The sequence below is a fragment of the Lutjanus erythropterus genome, chromosome 3 (genome assembly GCF_056507025.1).
Source record: "Lutjanus erythropterus isolate fLutEry1 chromosome 3, fLutEry1.hap2, whole genome shotgun sequence".
NCBI lineage: Eukaryota > Metazoa > Chordata > Actinopteri > Lutjaniformes > Lutjanidae > Lutjanus > Lutjanus erythropterus.
This window is the reverse complement of record NC_139319.1, coordinates 46,145,303-46,167,648: the sequence shown is the minus strand read 5'-3', so window position 1 is coordinate 46,167,648 and position 22,346 is coordinate 46,145,303. Positions and strand designations below refer to the sequence as shown.

The 22,346-nt window shown below is 39.2% G+C and overlaps 1 protein-coding gene across 1 annotated transcript in view; it reads right to left on the bottom strand.

The window, feature by feature from the left end:
• Positions 1–22,346, bottom strand: part of LOC146330913 (cytoplasmic phosphatidylinositol transfer protein 1-like) — a 139,078-nt gene that overhangs the window by 32,738 nt on the left and 83,994 nt on the right. The window contains exon 2 of the mRNA XM_084711003.1: positions 1,795–1,943. Within this exon, the coding sequence (XP_084567129.1) occupies positions 1,795–1,943 (149 nt within the window). The remainder of the gene's footprint in view (positions 1–1,794; positions 1,944–22,346) is intronic.

Below are 22,346 nucleotides of genomic sequence, written 5' to 3'. Positions count from 1 at the left end.
TCATGTGGGTCCAGCAAAACTGTGTGTGTGGTAGGGTCAGATTTGCATCTGCATGCACAAACACACAGCAGTCCACAAAGGCTCATGGGATGCAGTGAGATGCATCAGTATGAGGTGATATATAACCGTGATGGATAAGCAACTCAGGGAAACCTGTGTAATGACTTGCAGTGGTGAGCACGTGTATGTGTGTGTGCACAAACCTTTAAAGCCTTATCACGTGGCTCAATATAATCACAGCCAGCTGACATGCAGATATATACTATCATTTTCACTCCAGGGTTGTCCAACTTTTCCAATGACAAAATTTCATTTGAGCCGAGTTCTTTTTAGATTAAGAAGAGACCTTGTCCTGTCCTTGTCCCATGTGTCCTGGATGATCCGATCACAAGTGGTTCTCAGTATGCGAGTTCACCCTTGGCACTGCAATGCATCTCCAAGTGACCACTCATTTCCCCACTCTATATGCAAATAAACACCACGGCTTCAGATTTTGTTTGCACTGTCAAGAGACCCGCAGGACTGAATTTGTAAGGTGCACCGAGACTTTATAAGCACAATTCATACTTTTACTTTACTGGCTGTGTGGAAATATGATGTCTCCTCATCGCAAATTACGAAGAAGGGCATTAATGACAGAATCAAAGATAGTGACAGTGTGTGTCCTGGCACACCACAGAGTCTGTCCTGACTGCTCTTCTCGGAAAAACAATGGGCCTCATGCAAGAACCACTCATACAAACTGATGTGTTCTCAAGTGGTGTGTATGAGTGATTTAGGACAACTTGTCACATTGACCAAATTTCTCGGATTTTGAATTTTCTTTCAGATACAAACACAATTTCCAAGTGGTCCAGACCTGTGGTAGAGTCAGTTTGAAGACATTTTGAGTCTGAAAAATAAATTACACTTCATAATTATCCAGTCTGACTACATTTCAAATGATAATATAATTGTAAAATTACATATAAAGTCTATCATCATTCACTCAGTGATTTATTATTACCTGCTGGCAGGTGTATTGGCTGCATATCTGCACATGCAAGTTTATCACGTTTCCGTCCAGGTGAACATCCTCATTTATTCTGTCCTCTGTCTCCGTGATTAAAACTTTCCCTTAACCCTCTCCTCTCACTGCAGTCATTGATTGCCCCTTACTGTGGCGAGTGGGTTTTAAGTCATATGGATACGTGACGCTGACCAGCCTGTCACCGGCTCATGGCCAGTTTGTCATAAATGGCATTTCTGAAAATAACACAATTTTGTGATGGATTTACAGGATGTCAGTTGAGCTGGTGGCTCTTCAGTGTGCACCAGGACACACGTGCTTTCACGCTGTTGAAAGAATGTGGTCACGTGCAGCCAGACCACATCCTGGGTGTGTTCACACCTGTACTTAGAGCTGTCCACTCGTGATCGGATCACCCAGATCGACCCAGGACCTTTAAGACCATGGGCCAAACAAACTGCTGTAGTGTTTTATTTTTGCACTACCCAGAGATACAGAGGTTTTGTGATACATTTTATCTTGGATTTACTTTCTTTCTAAAGGATGTGCTTTTTTCTGTTCAATCATGGTGACTTATGTTCTTTTCACCTCCTCAGTACTGTGTTTTTCCCCAACAAACACAAAATATGTCCTGTGTACCAGGAGATTCTGCCCGAGAAAGACATCAAATACAGAAAATTTCATGAAATGGCTACAGGCCTAACCAAAAACGTGCTAAACGACATATCCACATATAAATCAATATTGTGTTTAACGATAAACTGGAAAAGACGTGTTCCACTGACCTGTTGAGGTAGACTCGTTTCTCTGTGAATTGTCCTTGGCCGTGCGCCGGGTCTTCATATGGTTCATTCTGGACCACCTCCACTCCTTCCCCTCGATCGCTCTGCTCGTGGCTGTGTTTACTGATCATGTACAGCTGCCCAATCCGGTACTGCAAGATAAAAGACACACAAGTTCAAATACTAGTGTCTGACAACCGCCACTACAATAGCTTTTGAAACATTAGCACATGGCGTAAGAGGCTCGGGACATATTACAGTCGAAGATTTACGCATATGTTGACAGCAGAGATGCTTGTAGATCAAGTCGCATGTCAAGATGAGACAACAAACTCACCACGAGGTCAATTTGAAGCAACACAAAGTTTTTCTGGAGCTGTCGATCATATCACATGTTCAAATTTCCATTTTAATTAGGGGCCTTTAATGGAATTCCTGTCTCTGTCTGCTGAGGAAGATCATGTGATGTGACTGAAAGCTGCACAAAAACTATTAAACGGTGATGGTGAGATTATTTTCTTAATGAGATTTTCACCTCAGTGTCTGAGTTACGACAGTAAAAAAAAAACAACAACAAAAAGAAAATCTCAGAATCTGTCACAGTCAAAAAAGCTGTATTTTGCACCAAACCAGTAAGTCTGCTGTTTTTAGTTTAACAATAAATAAATGTACATATTATATTTGCCTAAGCTGTGCATTTGTGGCATTATATACATGGAAATCATATGCAATTCATAACAGAAAAATTACAACACAACAATCACACACAGACTGGTTTAAATGCAATGTAACAACACTATTCTTCCACAGATATTCATGGTTAATCTGTCTGGAGTAAATCTGTGTGCTGAAAAAAAAATAATAATAATAATAACACCCTGTATAATTATCATAAAACATATCCCACCTGCATCCTCTCAGTTTTCATCACACCAACACTTGCTACTTTGCTATCAAACAATACAGTGACAGGAAGAACAATAGAGACACTGATGATAAAAGACTCAAAATCAAAGAATATATAAGTGTCACTATTCTGTAAAACAGTCAAACAGCTGCTCACCATGGAATTAAATCCGAAGCTAATGCATTAACACAAGATGTGATATTAATCACACCATTTATGCCATTTTTAGCAGGTCCTGTTTCCTCTGGAACAGCAGAATATAAGTATATTTCTAATTAGGGCTGGGCAATGTATTGATATTACACTGATACTGTGATATAAGACGAGATATCATATTCTATTTTGGATGTTATTATATCATGATATGACCTAAGTGTTGTCTTTTCCTGGTTTTATAGGCTGTATTCCAGTAAAATGATGGAATTTTCTCAACTTACCGGACTGGTCTATCATTTGCCTTCACTCATTTCATCATTATATCCACATTACAGATGATAATTTATCAAAAAGCTCTTTGTCTGTCGCATGACAAGTACAAGTACAAGCCTGTGTACATTATTACATGTACTCTTAACATTATTTTAAGAGTATAAAAACTACTCATCCCATAAAAAAATTAGAAATGATACACTTCTTGATTTTAACTTTTGTCATTATTATAGTGTTAATATTGTTACTAACAGAGTTGTAATATGTTGTAGTTTGTATTGTGTGTGTCCAACTTATGTTAGCTAATGTTAGCTACCTAGCTACCAAACATAGTTGCACAACTCCCCCTTCGCAGATGTGGTAATCATTTCCATGGTAACAGCGAGCTCTACCAATCAGAGATGTCACTGCTACAGTTTAGGATTGTGGATAATGTAGTACTTCTCCATCACTTCACAAAAAATGTGTTTCTCTTAAAATAAGGTTGATACCACACAGACTGATGGCTTCTACAAGAACATATACCATCGTTTCACAGTCTTATACCTCGTGGTGAGTCTGCCTTGGATAATTATAACATTATGGCTAACAATCTAAGTAATATATTCAGACCATAAATGGGCTTTTCACTTCCCAAACTCACTGTTGAGCTCTGTGCATCTCATTTTACAAGATCATCGTGTTTGCACTATTTGAGATTTTATGGCTGTTATTTTAGAGAAAATATGTATACCAAACTATATATTGTATATAAAATACTGAGATATTATTTACAAGCTATATTTCCCAACCCTATTTCTAATTCAGAACTGATACTGATAAATACTAAGAGATCTGAAGCAGTGGCTCAGGTTTAGTAATAATGCATGAGACAGACAGACATTTGAGAATATAAATAGCCTAGTCACAATTTCTTTAATCATAAATAAAACTTCAGAACCCTAAAGTACTTAAACTACTCCTCCACATGGTAAAAAGCCAATGATTGGGTGACTTTTGCATGAATCGCCTGTTTGCTCGGCCCTGAGTCAACGCTCATTCTTTATTTAGTGCCTTATTTTCCAGGCTTAGTTGAGAAAAAGGTCAGAAAACAAAGTGAAGTCATGTCAAGCTTCCGCAGCAATAAATGCCTCCTCAATAAAAAGCCAGTTGGTACCTAGCTAAGCTACTTCTGTTTCAATGAACATGACTCTGTGGCATTTGTACACACTGGACTGTGTTCAGTTAATTAAATACTCCGGCCGTGCAATAACAGCTTTTAGTTTCAGATGCCCTGCAGCTTGTTCACTTTATTCAAGCAATAAACTGACCAAAGGCAGCACTTGTTCCTGCTTTTGATGTTTAATCTTTGTATTCTAAATCCAAAGCCTCTGTTGGTGACAAAAGCCCCAGCAAGGAGTAGGGAAGATATGGAAATAAATGATTTCAAAGAGAGAGGAAAGGAGCTGACTGAGACTGAGACACTAAAGAGCATCAAACGAGGGCAACTTGAGGAGTTTTAATGAGAAGGAGGGGCTGGAATTAAATCAAAGACAGAGAAAAGGGACACGACTGAAAATTTTTGACAACAGATTGTAAGGATGAGAGTAAAAGATGAGGGCAAGTGAGGCGCAAATGACAAGAAAAAGATGGTTTGATGATGGCCAGTGGTGCTTATAATCCTTTTATGTTACAGGCTGTGAACAAGTGAAGCTGTTCCCTGCTCAGTCACCATCATCCTCTCCTCTCTGTGCTCCTCTCCTCCACACATGTGCTTCGGTTCAAAAACAGATCTCAGGAGCGAGAGTAGGACAGCGCTAATGAAGGAGAGCTAAATCAGCCGTATTCCCCTGGATTCCACGCCTCCTCTTTCCCTGACCTTTACCTGCCACGGCCGCTGGCTGAGCTGGGAAATGCTGTCAGGGAAAAAATGTAAGGTGCTCACCCAAAATAGCTCCGAGGGGGGATTCAAAACAGTGTCAGTGCAGAGCTGCCTATGCAAAACTGTGATGGATACCCATATTTAACAGGTATGTGCTGAAATAAATGAAACATTTATGTGAAGCCCTGCAGGTCATTAGACTAAGCTTAGAGGAAAGGTGCAAAACAGAGAGTATCACTGGGGGGTTTTGCACAGTGGGGGCATCTGCAGCCTCCAAAAAGGCAGTTTTAACATGTGCATGACAATGGCTACATTTGCATGCACACTAATTTTCCACTATTATTATAAACGATTATCAAGTCTGGAGGGGATTATGCACATGCTGCCATGTGTGTGTGTGTGAGTGCATGTGTGTGTGTGCATGAATAACAAACCTGCAGGTTGTCCGCAGTTAATCTCAAATACAACTGGACCAATCAGCCTAAATTGTTTTGTGCAAATTCGTTACTGTATGCTGAAGGACCTCTGTGGTTCAGAATTCTTGAAAAACTTTTTTTAATGTCTCCATGCTGAAAATAGCAATGGCCACAGGCTTTTTGGCTTTAGGTTGTTTTTTTCCATTCTTGGGAATACGAGATCTCAGAATGTCTTGAGAGGGAATTTCTTCAGATTTCGTACAAATGCTCACTTGGACTCAAGGATGAACTGATTATATTTTGGTAGTTGAAAGTCAAAGGTCACTGTGGCCTTACATCTATCCCACTCGTGTGAATGTGAAATCTCAGAAATGCTTAGAGGGAATTTCTTCAAATTTGATACAAACATCCACTTGGACTCAAGGATGAGCTGATGGGATTTTGGTGGTAAAAGCGCAAACGTCACTGTGACCTCACAAAACACGTTTTTGGCCTTAATTCAAGAACTGATACCCTAATTATGACAAAATTACACACAAATGTGTAATTTACTAACAGTGCTTGAAAGTTACTATTTTCATGTAACTAAAAATCAAATTACAAGACACATTTAATTATGATCTGTGAGTTTGAGATTTTTCACAATTTTCTAACAATTTATGGACCAATCACTGTGTCCCAAAGCTCAAGATGAAGACCTTAAAAGTCTTGCTTTGCTCAGAACTCAAAGACATTGTATTCACTGTCATAGAGGAGTAAAGAAACCAGAAAATATTCACATTTAAGAAGATGAAGTCAGATTATTTAGATTTTTTTTCTTTAAAAAATGCTCAACCTATTAATCTAGTTAGCGATTCAACAATTCATTGTTGCGGCTCTACAAAGAGGATTACATCTAAATATTCTTTTTAGGGTTGCCTGGTGGAGATCTGCGCTCCACTGAGTGCATTCTTCTACCTTCCAATAGAATTTGGCTTAATAACAAAAAAGGGCACAATGTCCAGCTAAAATGCTGTGAAATCCACACCACTATCCCATAATTATCTCAGAGTAGATGCACGAGGGTCAAGTGTGCTGACACTACTATATGTTAATCCCTCCCGTGCAATTTAATATCCTTAGTTATTTTGGCAAATGTGATATATCAAACATACTAGGCCTATGTTGTAATAGGCTATTTACCACTATATTTACCATACATGTGTTTTCCCTGGATCGAGTAAGCCTTGGTGTTGTGTTGAGGTGTGGAGATGGTCATTTTTATTCTCCACAGAGCTTTCAGAAGCCAATTCTGCCCCAGAGACAAGAGTGTAATCATCCGAAAAATAGACACTCCCACCAGAGTAAAGAGGCTTTAACGTGCTGAAGGACAAGGGTGATGATTTAGAATAGCTTTTGATTAATTCTGATTGATTCAAGTGTGGTGCAGGGAATGAAAATCCTCCTTCCTGCTTTTCATTCACTCCTTTCCCTGTCTCACCATTGAATAAAAAGAAAAAGCCCAAAGCTTTTGTAGGAATCTACAAACGGCAGTGAATCATGGACACACGCATTCAAACCAGGGTCAGATACCACAGCCAACCCCAGTCAACTGATACATCCATGTATTCAAAATACCTCTGCCAAACCTAAAATAAATATGCACTTCCTACACAAACATTCCTCAGCTATACATCACCAAACTTCCTCCTCATTACGTACACAATCTATGCGTTAAAGGTCACAAACTCTGCTGCAGTGTCCTCTGTGGACTGCAGACTAGTTTCACGGTGAAACTGAGAAAGGGCAGCGTCACAGTGACTCACTTCCACTGAATCTATTCCTTCCAAGGCCCCCCAGTCTCTAGACAATGGTATACGTGTGAGACTTGCAGTGTCAGAAAAGGACACACACTTTGAGGGAAAAAAAAAACAAAAAACAAACACACACAGAGAGAGAATGCCAAGGCTTAGGAGGGCTGAAAATTTGCCGACTAGAAAGCCAGACACAGCAGCAGGTTAAGATCAGAGACAGTTATTAAGACATGAAGTATTTGGCTGACCTCTGCCACAGCGAAGGATGAGTTACACAAAAATGTTTTCCTTTTTGGCATTTCTTCTGTCTAGCGGTGTATGTTGATTACACAGTGACCGCAATGAAGACCCGTGGTACATGGGAGATAAATTCAGACATTTCTATATTAGTAGTTGGATGCCAGTAGTAGGTTGGATGCCAGATTTCATACTGCATTTTGTGGAAAGTTATATGACAACGTGAATTGCGTTGGTACTGAGTTTTGTTTATGTATGGAATAAATGTCACCTTCTCGTGGGGCCCATATGGGGACTCTTGTCGTGTGATGCTGCTGTATGTAAATATACTTGATAGACATGCCCTTAAGATGATGACATAGCTACTGTATAAAACAGAAATGGTCAAAATGCAGGAATTCATTTGCTTGGTAATAATGTGAAACTCTGATTAGCACCTGTTTAGGTGAGCAGGTGGAGTCACTAACTACAGATATTGTCCAGTTTTTGTGCTTTTTTTCCCACCACCGACCAATTGATTGGCTAGAGTGGGTACAATTTCAATTGACCAGAATTTTGTTTTTTTGACTTCAACCCAACTGTTTCCCCTTGCCTCTTGTCTTTATGCTAAACTAATCGCCCACCATTGTTATCAATCGTCTCATCTTTGAAAAGAAAGTGAATGAGTGTATTTCCTCTAACGTTTATCAGTTCCTTCAAGAACCTTTAACCTTCAACAACAGATTGGTTGGCCACTGGGGGGCAGCAGGAACAAGCAGTGAACACAACACTGACATTATTTATTACTTTATAACGTTGTTATTACAAACTTGTTCGCAAACAGTTTTCTATTCACACATTCTGCTGATATGTAGCATAATTAGCATTTATTTGGAGTCAGTACCAGAATTATTATAGTTTTTACTTTGTTTTGTTTCAGTTAGTTTCCAAAGTGGCTATGCTCATTTCAGTTTAGTTTTACCGTTTCATTCTGATTTAATTAAATCTTATTGTTTATTTTTTTTGTTTGTAGTTTAGTTTAGTTTTATTAGTATCAGCATTAGTTTTAGTTGTCTTTTAATAGTATGGGGAACATTTATTAGGGGGCAAGACTTGGAACAAGTATTACAGTATAAGAACAAAACTTTGTGGAGGTATTTGACTTAGAATCATACAAAAAAGAATCATTCTTCTTGTAAGTCTAGTTTTTATTTTTATTTCTTCTAACTAAAATGTTTTTTTTCCACACCTGGTTTTAGTTTAGTTTTAGTTATCTACAATAACCTTGGTCTCAACCTAATCCTGAGGGGAAGTGTCTCAGTCTTAAGCTGCTGAGTGCTCCATTATGGAGCTAATTGCTAACTGTGTCTGTTTGTCATATGGTGTCTGGCAAAAGCGTACAGAGGGCTTTTGCAGCTTTTGGAGAGAAAACCAAAACAATGAGCTGAAAGACACTGGAAAGCTTCGTAGGGGAGTTGTGGAGTCAGATGATAATTCTCTGTGGGTTCATTCATCACTACAAGCGACCCCTCTTCCATCCAAGTGCTCATGTCATCCATTGTTAATCTAAAATGATTAATTATAGACGCTTGAACAGCCACTTGAGCCTAGAATTTCTCAAACCAACTTGAGCGGCAGTGGAGCAGAACCAACGAGCCACTAAAAAGTTCAGGAGAAGTTGGTAAGTGCAGCGCTGTCATGTTGCAAGATTATGAAATGCATCAAGCAAAAGGACATTATCGGCACTCGCAGCAGAGCTAAAGGACGTTTTGAATGTCGGCAGGATCGGGCCTGAAATGACCCGAACACAGTGTGAGGCTGTACAGCACAGCCAGTACTGCTGTTCTGAAATTAAAGACCAGTCTTCATGTGTTATCTAACACTGACACAGGGGGAGGCCCATTTAACTATACACTATACCGAGACAACGTAATGTAATGTTCTGAATGAGACTCATTCAGCTTTCTGCTTTAGTGATGACAGTGGATTATAGCAACTTGAAATTACACCCTGTTCTCTTACCCTGCAATTCTTACTTCAGTAAATGCACATCACTTTCTGCTGGTGATTTGGAAAGAGGTCTAATGCAAGAAAAAAAATAGATTTTGAGATCAATTAATGTATTATGTTAGATATATGGCCCACCTGAATTGGTTAAATTGTATTATTTAAGTTTTCGTAAACTCTTAACCAAACTAGCTATCGTTAAGTCAAGCTAAAGCTAGCTTAAGTTAGGCTAACGTTAACAATTATTATATTTAACAAACTAAAGTGACTCACTAAGATTCAGAGGTGGGAAGAAACTAAGTACAAATACTTTGTGAAAGTACTTAAGTAAATTTTTCAGGGATCTGTACTTCATTTGAGTATTAATTTCTCCAATGACTTTTTACTTTTACTCCCTGCATTTTAACGCAAATATCTGCACTTTCTACTCCTTATATTTTCATAACAGGCTCTTTACTTTAGTTTGAATTTATTTGAGGGGAATTATTTATGTATCCTTTAGAGCAAATCACGTACAACAGACATAGTGAGGCAAAAAAGATGTAGAAGAATTGACAAAAACAACGTAAAAGACAGAGCACTGTGAAAAAGACATAACTGGACAAAAAAGATGGAAAACTATGTAAAAGATGTAACAAGTTGAAAAGATGTCAGACATAACAAAACAAAAAAGCTGTAACAAGACAAACAAAGTAACAAGACAACAAAGTGACGTAAAAGATGTAACAAAATGAAAATGATGTAACAAGATGAAACTGACATTAAAGACATAACTAGATGAAAAGGACCTCAAAAACATAAAAAAAACAAAAGTGGCGAAACAAGCCAAAAACAGCGTAAAAGACATTACAAGACAAAAATGACGTAAAAGACATAATGAAATGAAAATGATGTACCAAGATGAAAATGACGTTAAAGACTTAACAAGATGAAAAGGACCTCAAAGACAAAAATGATGTCAATGATATTCATAGCAAAGCTTTCTGCTTTAGTGAATGATATAAACAAAACAGAGAGAGAGACTCGACCGTGGAGAATTGTATTCATCTAACTTGTTAACTTGATTTGAAATAACTTACTACATAAGTAAACGGCTGTTTATGTTTATGTTCTGTTTATGTTTGTGTCAGACTTGGATAACTCAGTTGTTTAATCCAGTCTGCCAGTGATGTGTTGAGACAGTTCAGTGCTGTCAGTCCTAATAAATTAATTATAGGGAATGACAAGAGGATCGGCGCTGAAAACGTACACTCTTTCAGTGTGTACGGATCCAAACATGGACGAGCTTACGTTAGGAAAGATTATGTAATTCACAGAAGGCCTGCTGCCCATTTGTGTGTTAATTTATTAATGCAGCATACTTGAGCTGAAGTTATTACATTACCTCTCTCATCTCTTACAGACTATACAGAGCGGACAGAACAAATTGCGTAACGCGTTCTCCGTGCGTCACCGTCCGTCGATTCAGTCTCTTCTCTCCTGAACCGCAGCCACATCAGCTCCATTAATAAAAGTTCACCTTTTCATTGAAGTCTCGAAAGCAAAGGCAGCGTTTCTAAAAACAGCTCCGGTCTGTGGCGAGCGCGAGCCTGCCAGGTTAAGAGCTACTGTAAATAATGCAGACGCTCTCCATCCCTCTTCTTCACACTGCGTACGGAATGAGGGAGGCGAGCGGTGAGGACTGAAAGACACTGAGGACAGGCTGAGGGGGGAATTAAAAGCAGGATAAGGAGGGTTTTTTTTTTATTTTTTGCAAGTCCTTTGCTCATGAGTGAGGACAAAGTTGCAGGAGCAGACGGACAGAAATAAAAGACGCAGGGTTACAGAGGCAGTAAAGGGTGACATCAGCCTAATTTAATGTCCGTTTAGACAAGACATGTCCTTTTTCTTTCATTTCGTCATCGCTGAGCTGTAGCGGTCATCAGCTTCTAAAAATATCAAGTCCGTGCATATATTATCTGCTCTGATGAGGGCCGGCGCGATGATTTAAAATGTTTGAGGACGCCGTGATGAATGTCCTCGACCATGACCGGGCCGAAACAGACGGCTCCATATTAGGGAAGGTTTGCACAACAACAAATAAAAGCTTGTACTGAGTGGCTGAATAGCCCCGTTATTTCCACCCCCCCCCCCCCCCCCCCGGTTGAAGCAAAACAGGCAATCACTTGAGAAAACGTTGCAGCGCTGAAGTGCTCCTCACTCTGTCTCTTGTCTAGAATCTTCACCGCGTGATCGATCACTTAGCTACATGACGCAGCAGCACGAAGAGGCCAGTGCTTCCATCATCTTTATTCGATTTGTGATGACAAGGTACTCTGGTTCGTTGTTGCTCATTAATCAGTGACAATAAACTGGAGTGCGTTGTCATCATCACCCCTTATTACAGGGTTCTGGTCGAGGTCCTTGAAACCCAAATACGCACATTCCTACAGGTGGGACGTCAGTCTGCAGCCCCTGAACTACTTACTACATTTACCAAAAGCAAATATCACCCATTCTTGACAATTGTGACAAATTATGCCCCCCTCAAAAAACTATTAATATCAACACCTTAATTCCAATTTGTTAGTGGGAATTTATTCTTTCAGGATTTATATATATGTAATTTATAAATTGCTTTGGCTGCCTTTTTTTTTTTTTTTTAAATTGTAAACTGGCTCTGTGCCAGAAAACACCCTTGTCCCAGACAAAAGTTGATCAAGCCAAACCATTTAAAAATGTGCTACAAGTTTTCAAAATCTAAAACTAACAATACTGTTATGACCCCCATGTTTGGGCTGGGGGATGAGGGGTGTAACAATACTTGAAAGTAACCGGGGGAAAAGGAGGTGTGCAAACAAAGATTCTTTTTATTCACAAATCAAGTACAAATTGAGTTAAAGTGTAATTAAGTAAAGCAAACATAATGAAAGGTTAACTAAACCTACTAAATGAAACAACATAACACACCGAAGACAACAAGTGTCTTTGCTAACCAGCTGCAGCTGCTTTGATTAACATTAAGAGAACTCTGAACAACTTTAAAAAATAAAATGGCTGCTCACTACAACTATGCTGTGAAATGAAAGTCTTTTATCAACTCAACCAATTTTATCAACTCAACTCTGTAAGACATCAACTCTGTCAGATTTTCCATCTGATGGAGCTGATGTCTACATTTAATAAAGAGTTTAATAGGTTTAATAGCCAAGAGTTTGATCTTTAACATTATATTTTCCAATGTAACTGGAGGGTAAATATCAAAATCCCTAAAAATACAGTTTGGTCCCAAATCTCAAGAATAAGAGATACACTATACATACTAGTGTGTGAATCATTGACTTTAAGATCTTAATGTGATCACAAACACATTTTATTCATGTTCTTTGAATGGAACCGTTGTGTAGAAGATTGTTTGCTGTGTCTTTGACCTCAGTGTATTTACATTGCACAAATACAGGTGAGGCACACAGACTCACGAGCCGCTGCTAGTTTTGACAGCTTGTTATTGTGCCAGCTTGGTTATTTTTAACTGCAGATAGAGTCAAAGCAAGCTGGCTTTCAGTTTCTTTTAAGGTCTGATATGTAAGGTTTACAGGGCTTTATTGGCAGAATGTGGCAGAAATGGGATATAATATTCATAAGTATGTTTTCAACAGTGTATAATCACCTGAAAATAAGAACTATTGCTCAAGCTCAAGTAAAGTTTATTATCCTAGATAGAGAAAGGGTGCAAAAGAACGTAAAACGACTATTAAAAAAGGAGATAAAAACACACACTATACAGTCCCTCTTCTACCCCCTAACAAACACACATCAACATGCAATAGGCTGATCCTTACTACTACTACACAATTATTGCATGAGGATTTTCATTGCACACCGCCCTGACCAACATAACTAGGGACAAAAGCTAAACGTGGCTGTTCTTACTTTCCTGTGCAGAAACTTTCCCTTGCTCTGATGGCTTTAGTTGGAGCCCGTGGTGTAGAGTGTGAGCAGGGTAACTGAGGATGTCCTCGACCAGGGATTAATATTTTTCTCAAAAATGAGACTTTTCCTATCCTGGGAAAAGAAGCCAATTTTTCAGGGAATCCCGGAAAATAAACTTTTTCTTTTAAAAAGCACAACTTCAGCTAAGCCCTGGTCATTTCAAGCAACACTTAATGCAATGAGAAGAATTACACATATATGTGTTCCTAACCTCTCCTTTTTGTGTATTATTTTGATCATTCTAAAGGCAAAAGAACACAATTCATGTCCACCATCATTAGAGTTAATATAAGCTTCACCTCCAGCTTGAACTTCGTTACATCTGCTGCTCGACTGCCAGAATTATGAAATGTCAAGATTATTGTCTGTGATTTGTCTTCTGAGAATAACAACCTCATGAAAGTGATATTTTACAAATCTTCATTATATAACAACATTTGTTAAAGCAAGTCATTTGGTGTTTTCTAAGCCATTCTATTACACAAAGTATTCTACTGCTGCTCTGCTAGTGCGAGCCGAGGCTGTGAGTGCGAGCTACCTGCAACAGATGAAGTTTGATGAAGACGATGTTTTACCAACACGCACACATGTATCTGCTGCATGTTTTAAGACAGTGAACTGTTGGCCTACATTTTTCTGAATATATTTTAATATGTTCTGTGTTTTAAAAAAGATAAATAAATAAAACATTTTTTCCAGTTTCCTGTCATTGTGTTTGCTCGGGAAATGGGAAATAGTCTTGATTAGATTTCTCGGGAATCCACTTTCTCAGAATTAAACCCTACTGAACACTGATTGCACCCAATTGCCCTACTCACCATCTTAATCATGCACTCCAACCTATCTTGTACTTGGTGGTGTTTTTGTTACCTTACAATGAGCCATTTATGTCTACAGAGGGCACGGGTCTTCTTCCATGACGTCCACCATGTTTCTACAGTAACACAGAGTGGCTCTTCACGTTTTGCATGAGTTTAACGTTGACCACACGACTCCTACACACTTGGAAGGGGATATGGGTGCAATCTGCAAGATTACTGTTAAAGTAAATCCAACAAACTGGTCCTTCACAGGTATAATCTGCAACATTTTTCTTGAAAAAAAAATGTATAGACTAATATTACAAAGAATCATATTACATAAAATCCTGACGCGTTTACAAACAGCTCGGACAAATCCTACTGACACTCCTGTTGAGAAGTTTACACACTAGTTAATAGAATTCCTGAATTGATGTTTTATTTTTTTTTAATCAATTTCATATATATGTAAATAACTGGCATGGCTTACACCATAAGCATGATGCTAACAGATAATGGGTTACATTTTATTTAACGCTTTTATGTCCATGCAAGTCTAAAGTTTTAAAAGACAGTTTTTAAGTTCAGTTTCACAAGTGAATGAGTTCATTTAAAGACACACATTTCTGCTGTGTCAGTTTTCAGGGGCTCTACTCATTTTGGTGTGATGGAAATATTATCCATAATATACAGTCGTGTTTCTAGAAGTGTATGATTCAAATTTTTCACATGGTCTCGTGGTAAAAAAGCAAAGAAAAACCGCACTAAGTCATGACATTAAATTGCCGTAATTGCAGAATGGCACTACATATTGAATCAGCACCCAAGTATCGTGATAATAATTCAACAGTCTGCTGTCTGTTAGGTGTTTGCATTTGTCCTTTTACAAAACTGTTCTGCAGACAGTAGTTGGACTATTTTCTTCTTCCACATTAACATCATACCTGACAACTTGGACCTGAGCTCAGACGATATTGTTTATTGTGACTCACCCTTAGAAAAAACAACAACAACAACAGAACAGTCAGCTGCATCTGACATCATTTAAATTGTTCACACTTCAACTGTTTTTCAATTTTTCAACCCAGTTCATTTTCATCTCATTTACTTCTGCCCACCTGAAGTGTTTTCTATGTAGCAGCACAGTCCCTGGCCCACTGGCGGGGAAGTGATTAATTCACTGCAATCTCAACAAAACCTTAAACACAAGTAGTTCCATTCATTAACAAAAAAGAAAAGGAGAAAAACCTGTCGGGGCTCTACTGCTCACATTTCTACAGGCTTAAAAGGGTCTAGACTGGTTGTCAGATGGCCAGACGTACTGCCAGACTGGAGAAACACAATATGAATAAACAACATCACGGCGTTAAGCTGTATAAATCAATATGTGGTCTATCTGGACTCCTCCAGCATTTCTGCACAGTCGATAATGCTACAGCACCGTCATAATGAAAGTGGAGCAGGAGGGGTGAAGGAGAGCAAGAAAGAGAGGAGCTGGCATTATTGTATGATCAGTAAAGCTGCTGGTGAGGGGAAAAAAAGAGTAAAAATGAGCGGATAAAACAGTGAAATAATGTGAAGAGATGGAGAGTCAGCAGAAAAAGAGGAGAGGAAAGGAGGAAAAGAAAGAAAGAGTAAGAAAGCAGAGGAGGAGTTATGATTAGCAGGCCTCACATGGCTGTATATCACTACACTTCCAGGCCTCGGTGCACAGAGGGAACTCAAATGAATGAGAGCAATAAACCAAGACAGGCCAGAATAGATGGAGGAAAGAGAGGAGAATAATTTTCTGTCCATCGAGAGATGATCTTCGTCGTTATTCTGCACGACAACATCACCCGTCAGACATACGGAGGCCTGGAGGACTCCGGCTTCGTTGGCACGCTCGAGCAGGCACAGTGATGGAAACGTTTCAATTTGGCTTTGGATTGGATGTGGAAGTGGGGCCTTGGGTGGGTGGCTGGGTAACACTGAACCGAGCTCCATTTGAAAGCACTGAATCAGTTTAGCAAGAAAGCGTCTGAGTTCAGCCTATTGTTGTTGATGATGAGTTGGGAAATTAGCACCACACACCAGCCAAATGTATCTGCTAGATTTCAGACACAAAATAATGAGTTTCTATTGAGCGGCTGGTGAATTTCAGCATTTATCTGTCAGTGGCTGGTGGATGTTAAATATTGACTATCGACCGCTGTCTTTTAAGCAACCTTAAACATGTGTTTGGCCTCTGTTACATTATTTTTTTTTGGGAGTTCATTTAATTTAAAGCTACTTCAAGGAGTTTCAGGTGGGTATGAAACTTCTCTGTACAACCTACACAAGTTAAAGACATCAGCCACATAGATTATCAGAGAGATTTGGAAGATATTCTGATTGCATGTGTCCATAGGATCCATTATTTCCCCATTACTTGCCATTCATAGTCAATGTAAGCAGCCATGTAATGCACTCTGGTAGCGTCACCTTGCATTTCAAGAAACCGGGCGTCACATTGGCAGCTCCTCATTTGCATAAAGTCGAGGTCTAGGCCACTTTATGCAAATCAGGGGCATCAAGCACTACTCATCACCTCTGGAAACTTTCGATAAACTTTTAAACGGACTGTTGTCGATCTCAGATGAAGACAGATTCGGCAACTGCATGGTTTATTTCTCGCCTAAAATGTTTTCAGAAACTCAAAAAGAGCTACCATGTTGGTCTGATTTGAGATCCAGGAGAAGAAAGCCCACCAGTGAAAGTGTTCATCCAATCAGGTGCAGCTAGGAAGTGTTTGAGCAGTTGTGTATGGCTTTCCAAAGACATTGTTAGACTATTTGTTTTGTGACATGTCAGTAAGCTACACTGTTTTGTCTCTCTTGTGTTGTTTTTTTTTCTTCAGCCCCACGCTGGATGTGGAAGTAGGTGGGGTAGAGAGAAAAACAAAACAAAACGAATAGCTGATTCTAATTTTTGATTCAATTCCTGACGCCCCAGGGCCTTGCCTCAATGCCGGCACCAGCCTGTCACTGACTAATGCCAGGCCCTGGTCAATAAAAAAAAAGAGCCTAACAAATGTTTCTTGATATGCAGGGTTTCCCCCATCAGTTTCTATAAGGCAACAAATGAGGCTGAAGGCTGACTTATATGTGACAGTTTTTGATTCAGCCTTCAACTTTTCAGAATAACAGCTCCTTTAATTGTCCACACAGCAAACATAACTAACCACTGCACCTGATTACAACCCTGTTTTTATTAGTTGTACTTGTTCATATAGGATTTTCATTAAGTGATTTGGGCTGATCAGTCTATCCTGCTTCTGCACCTAACCCTTGACTGGATGTTAGCGACCAACAAATAAGATATTTAACGTAAGCTGAAACACTGCACATTTTACTGTGGAAAGCTATTACCGTGAAATTACCATTATTACATTCTGCCAGATGTTTTACGAGCTGAGAAGACACACTGCTTTCACAAACACGGGTAATCACTTCATGTGAGTGTGACACATGTTTTACAAGTGGGAATAAAATTTGCATTCACACATGAGATACACTGCGATCCATCATGTGCTGAATAAGACGTGTATTAAGACCAGCTAGTGCAAAATGGAGGCTTCCTAGCAGAAAGCAGTAACACCTCAAGGAGCTATCTTGCCAAGTAAATAAATAAATAAAAGAAGGTGTTTTTTTTAACAGAAGGTCATTAATCTCTATTCAGCTTCTGTTCCCTCTAAAATTTAGCCTTGGCAGATGCAGCAGAATAAATGAGCTGCTGTGTACAGACATCCTCAGCATCATCTAAGGAGTCTTATTGTATGAACAACTGAAGTGAGGACATAATTAACCTGCAGTCACCCGGCACTGTTCCTCAGCAGCCAGGTCAGCACACCTCTTTATTTGAATGTCAATGTGAAGCAACAGTTACACTAATAGCTTTGCTAATCACTGTGTTCCACTTGTAGAAGGCCACATTAATGCCCTCCGAGCAGCGCCGTGGCAGCCGGGCAGAGAGAGGGGTTTTGTGTTCAGCAGGTTACCGAAATGCAGAGTTATGAGAGCAAAAACAAAAAATAAGCCCCGGAGATCAGGTGATTTTAATTACCCAGTTTCTGCCTGAAAGAGCGAAAGAGCGATGGCGAAAAAAGCATGAAAATAATCCTGGGCCCACAGCTTGAATAAATGAGCTCAGTGTGCTCTCCTCTGCTACCTGGTGAATGAGACGGTGTGGGAGGCATGTATGTACATAGCACTGTAATGATCACACGCTGAGGACCTGTGGTAACTCAGGCACAATGCTATTCTTTTATTAATAGATATTTTTCAAACATCACCTGAGGAGACAGCACACCTACCGACATGCAGTCCACATGAGTGCATGAAGAGTGCTGGACCCTCAATAAAAAACTGTTTTCACTCTTATGAAACAAGGCTCAAACTTGTGTCTTTAAAAAAATTGAAAAATGCAAATAAATAGTTACAGTCTTTAGCCGAGTAAAAGTTACTTATCTATTACTGCAAATTAGAGCTGCGACTAACGATTATTGTCACGGTCAATTATTTTTTTGATCAATCGATTCATTAATTAATCCTGTCACAATCTTGTCAGTTGAGACGTTTTTCAAGTCTTTCCTGTGATGATTATTTTTCATTATCAATTCATCTGTCAATCATCTGTTTTGTCCATAAAAAAATCAGGAAAAAAAAAGTTGATCAGTGTTTCCTAAAGCCCAACATGACATCCTCAGAAAGAAACCAGAAACTATTCACATTTAAAAAGCTACAGAATTTTGATTTTTTTTCTGAAAAAATTGCTCAAACTGATTAACTGATTATAACAATAATTGTCGATTAATTTAATAATTGATTAAAATGCAATTATTTGGCTAATTGTTGCAGTTCTACTGCAATTGCAATAGAGTGTTTTCACACCGCTTCATCCATCTGGAGGTCGGCCATGTTGGCGGTACTGACTATAGACAACACATCTGAACTCACTGATTGTTCGCTGCCTTCAAATGGGGTCACATTTGTTCACAAGCAAACTTCATACCATCGCCTGCCTCTTGTGGTATCCATGACCTGTCCTGCAATTGTCGCTCAAAATGGTCAGTTTTGGTCAATCATATTATATAACTCTTTTCTCATGACTTGACCTTGTTAATAAAGTTGTCAAAGTTGTTCCATTAGACTATCAGACTCAAAAACCTAAAGGTTTTATGCCCCATTTACACCTGGTATTATATTGTGATCTGTATCCACACCTGTTATTCTGATTCTTGTACAGATTGCGTTTACACCGACTTAAGATCTGAACACAATGCAAGCCAGACTACCTTCAGATCTGGTGTGATCTGATCACATTCCAATCACGTACTGTAGTGTTCACACCATTTATTAACATGCCCTTTTCCTTATCTGGATAACTGATGCAGATAGAGATCACATTTTAACACCAGCTGATGATTCAGGTTACTGGCCAAACCCCGACATCGGTGCAAACGCTATAGTAGCTGGCAGGGTTGGACGACGTTTACCAAACTGACACATGATGATGTCCAAAGTGAAATATCGTGATGGGCGATGATATCATCACTGGGTCTAAAACAGTCTTTGTCTCAACACCACATGTACGTAACCTGGCATAAGAGCAACAACTTCTTTTTATTTTCTCTCCAACATGTTTAAATCACAATGAAATCACAATGTTACAGTGGTAGAGGGCTCAGTGGTTGATGACTGTCAGCCATCGCAGTGGACAATGAAATAGCCCATCCGCAAAACCCCAGTAGCTATAATCTGTATACCTCTTACAGCAATTAACTAAACTACAATGTCAGCATAAGTATAAAACTGAAATGTACACTTTATCTCCCATAGGTGCCATGTTGCCATGGTTGATGCTTGGGCAGATTGTGGTTCCCCTGCACAAACACAGTTGTGATATTCAATTTACCAAGAATTTAATTTACTCATCTAAGAAAAACCTGGTGCTTTATTGCATCTCTGTAATCAGCTCTCCCCCCCTCACCCCCACAAACACCCAGCCCTTCATACTGATGGATGGCTGCATTAGCAGGGCGATAGTGGCTTGAGTAATGGAGGGAGGTGACTGCGGACAGAGGTCCAATATTAGACCGGACTGAGCTGACCGATATCAGGAAACAAGGGGGAACGTGAGGAGAATGAAGCCTCTTTTATTGCTGAAAATACACCAACATTTCTTGATGATCGTTCTTTGGCATCCAAACATAGCTTTATAGTTAGTAAAAATTCTGATTCCACATGAGCAGATTGCTTTGGATTGAGGAGCTTTTTCATCACTTTCCAGAGGAAAAAAAGGCATGCTTTATTCACTGGCTGGTGTGTCCCCTGTGACTTTCTGTGCTGCTAACAGGCCATCCCTTCGTAAATGCACTGACCAGCTGACCTTGCCAGCTACGTGAAATGGTAATTTGTTCAAACATCCCAACCATTTGTTGCTTTAACCAGGGACGTTGCTGATTTCTATTTCACAAGAAGTGTTGCTGAAAACTGTGTTAAATCTGCAGTGCGCTGCCAGAATATCTTGCCTAAAAAATGTCCTGTGGTCCAACACATGCTTTATATGGTGAAATTCACAACACACCCACATTCAACACAGTCAGTCTTTCTCTCTTCTTCTTTCTTACATCAGAAAAACAAGCTGCTGCATCTTTTCTTAATCTGAAATGTGCATTATCACAAAGCTGAAAGCAGATCTGTTTTAATTATCAGAAGGGATTTCAAATGGTTTATTTAGCTTAAGAAGTAGAAGAATTATTTCAACCCATGAAGGCACACTTAAAGGAGCAATATGTAATAATTTCACGTCCAAAAATGAGCCCAAATAATGTGTTGGAGCCATAGATGTATGAGAATCATATTTGATATGCAATCTATGGTTAAAGCAAGTTGTTTCCTCCTGCTCCCTCCTCCCCAGACGCGAGGAAGCTCAGGCAGGCTGCAGGAGCACTGCAGGAGTGCAAGACGAGCGTAACACTGTATTTGACAATAACAAGCAAGTCCTCCACTGTAAGTTGATCAGGTGTTTAAAACTGTCAGTCGTCCATCAATGTAAAGTTAAGCCTGTTATCCTGAAAACAAAAGCCCACTGATCTGAAAATACTGGTCTCACTGCCTGCCAAACTCCATTAAATGCTCAATTTAACTGTTGCAAACATCTAGTGCTTCTGTGAGTTTATTAATGATTTCTTACGCCTCGTAAACAGAGACTTACTCATTCAGCGAACATTCAGCATCAATTTAAACTCTAAGCAATGTAAAACGGACAGACAAACACACAAGTTACAGACCAAAATAAAAATTTCAAAGGAGACTTTGATACATCATGATGATTTTATGATAAATTACAGTAAATATATTACAGATTTCTCCTTTAAACTTTGATACAATAAAAATATGTATTAAAAAAAGATATTTGAAACCTCTTTCGACACCATGACAAAAAGAAAAAGTCATAGGCTCACAGTATGAGATTTTTTCTTTTCTTTTAAAAAAAAAAAGAACAACCTGCATGCAGTGCTGGCGCAGACAAAGTCAGCATTGTCTGGTTTGCTGCTGCAAGCCAAATTTCTGCAGAGGACAAATAAGCAACTGAACTTAACTGAGGTCTTGAATGAGCACTTAGATCTTTGGTCATGGTCATTTTCTGATTTATCACAGCAAAGAAGTAGAAGAATTCTCTTAAGGCAGATTTAATCCTTCAGTTTCTCTGACAAATCCAATATCACTAATTTTGGATGTAAATGATTTTCATTGGACAGACCACATAGACCCTGAAAATGAATATTTGAAAAATAATCATTAACCTTACCTCTGCTCTGTGAAGTATGTAGTGTAGTGAGGATTACACTGATTCTCAGCCTCTCCAACATCCATCTATCTACACATACATACACAATCCATACTGCTGGCACAGCTATGGGCCCAACACTTTGCAGCTTCATTACCTATGATGGCAAAGACACATACACACACACACACACACACACACACACACACACACACACACACACACACACACAATCTTCTTCCCCTGTTCTGTGCACATTTAATCAACTGGGCGGCAGTGAGCAGTGCACCGGGCTGCTCTCTCCAGATAAGATTATCCTTCAGCTGTAGGCCTGACAGTCAA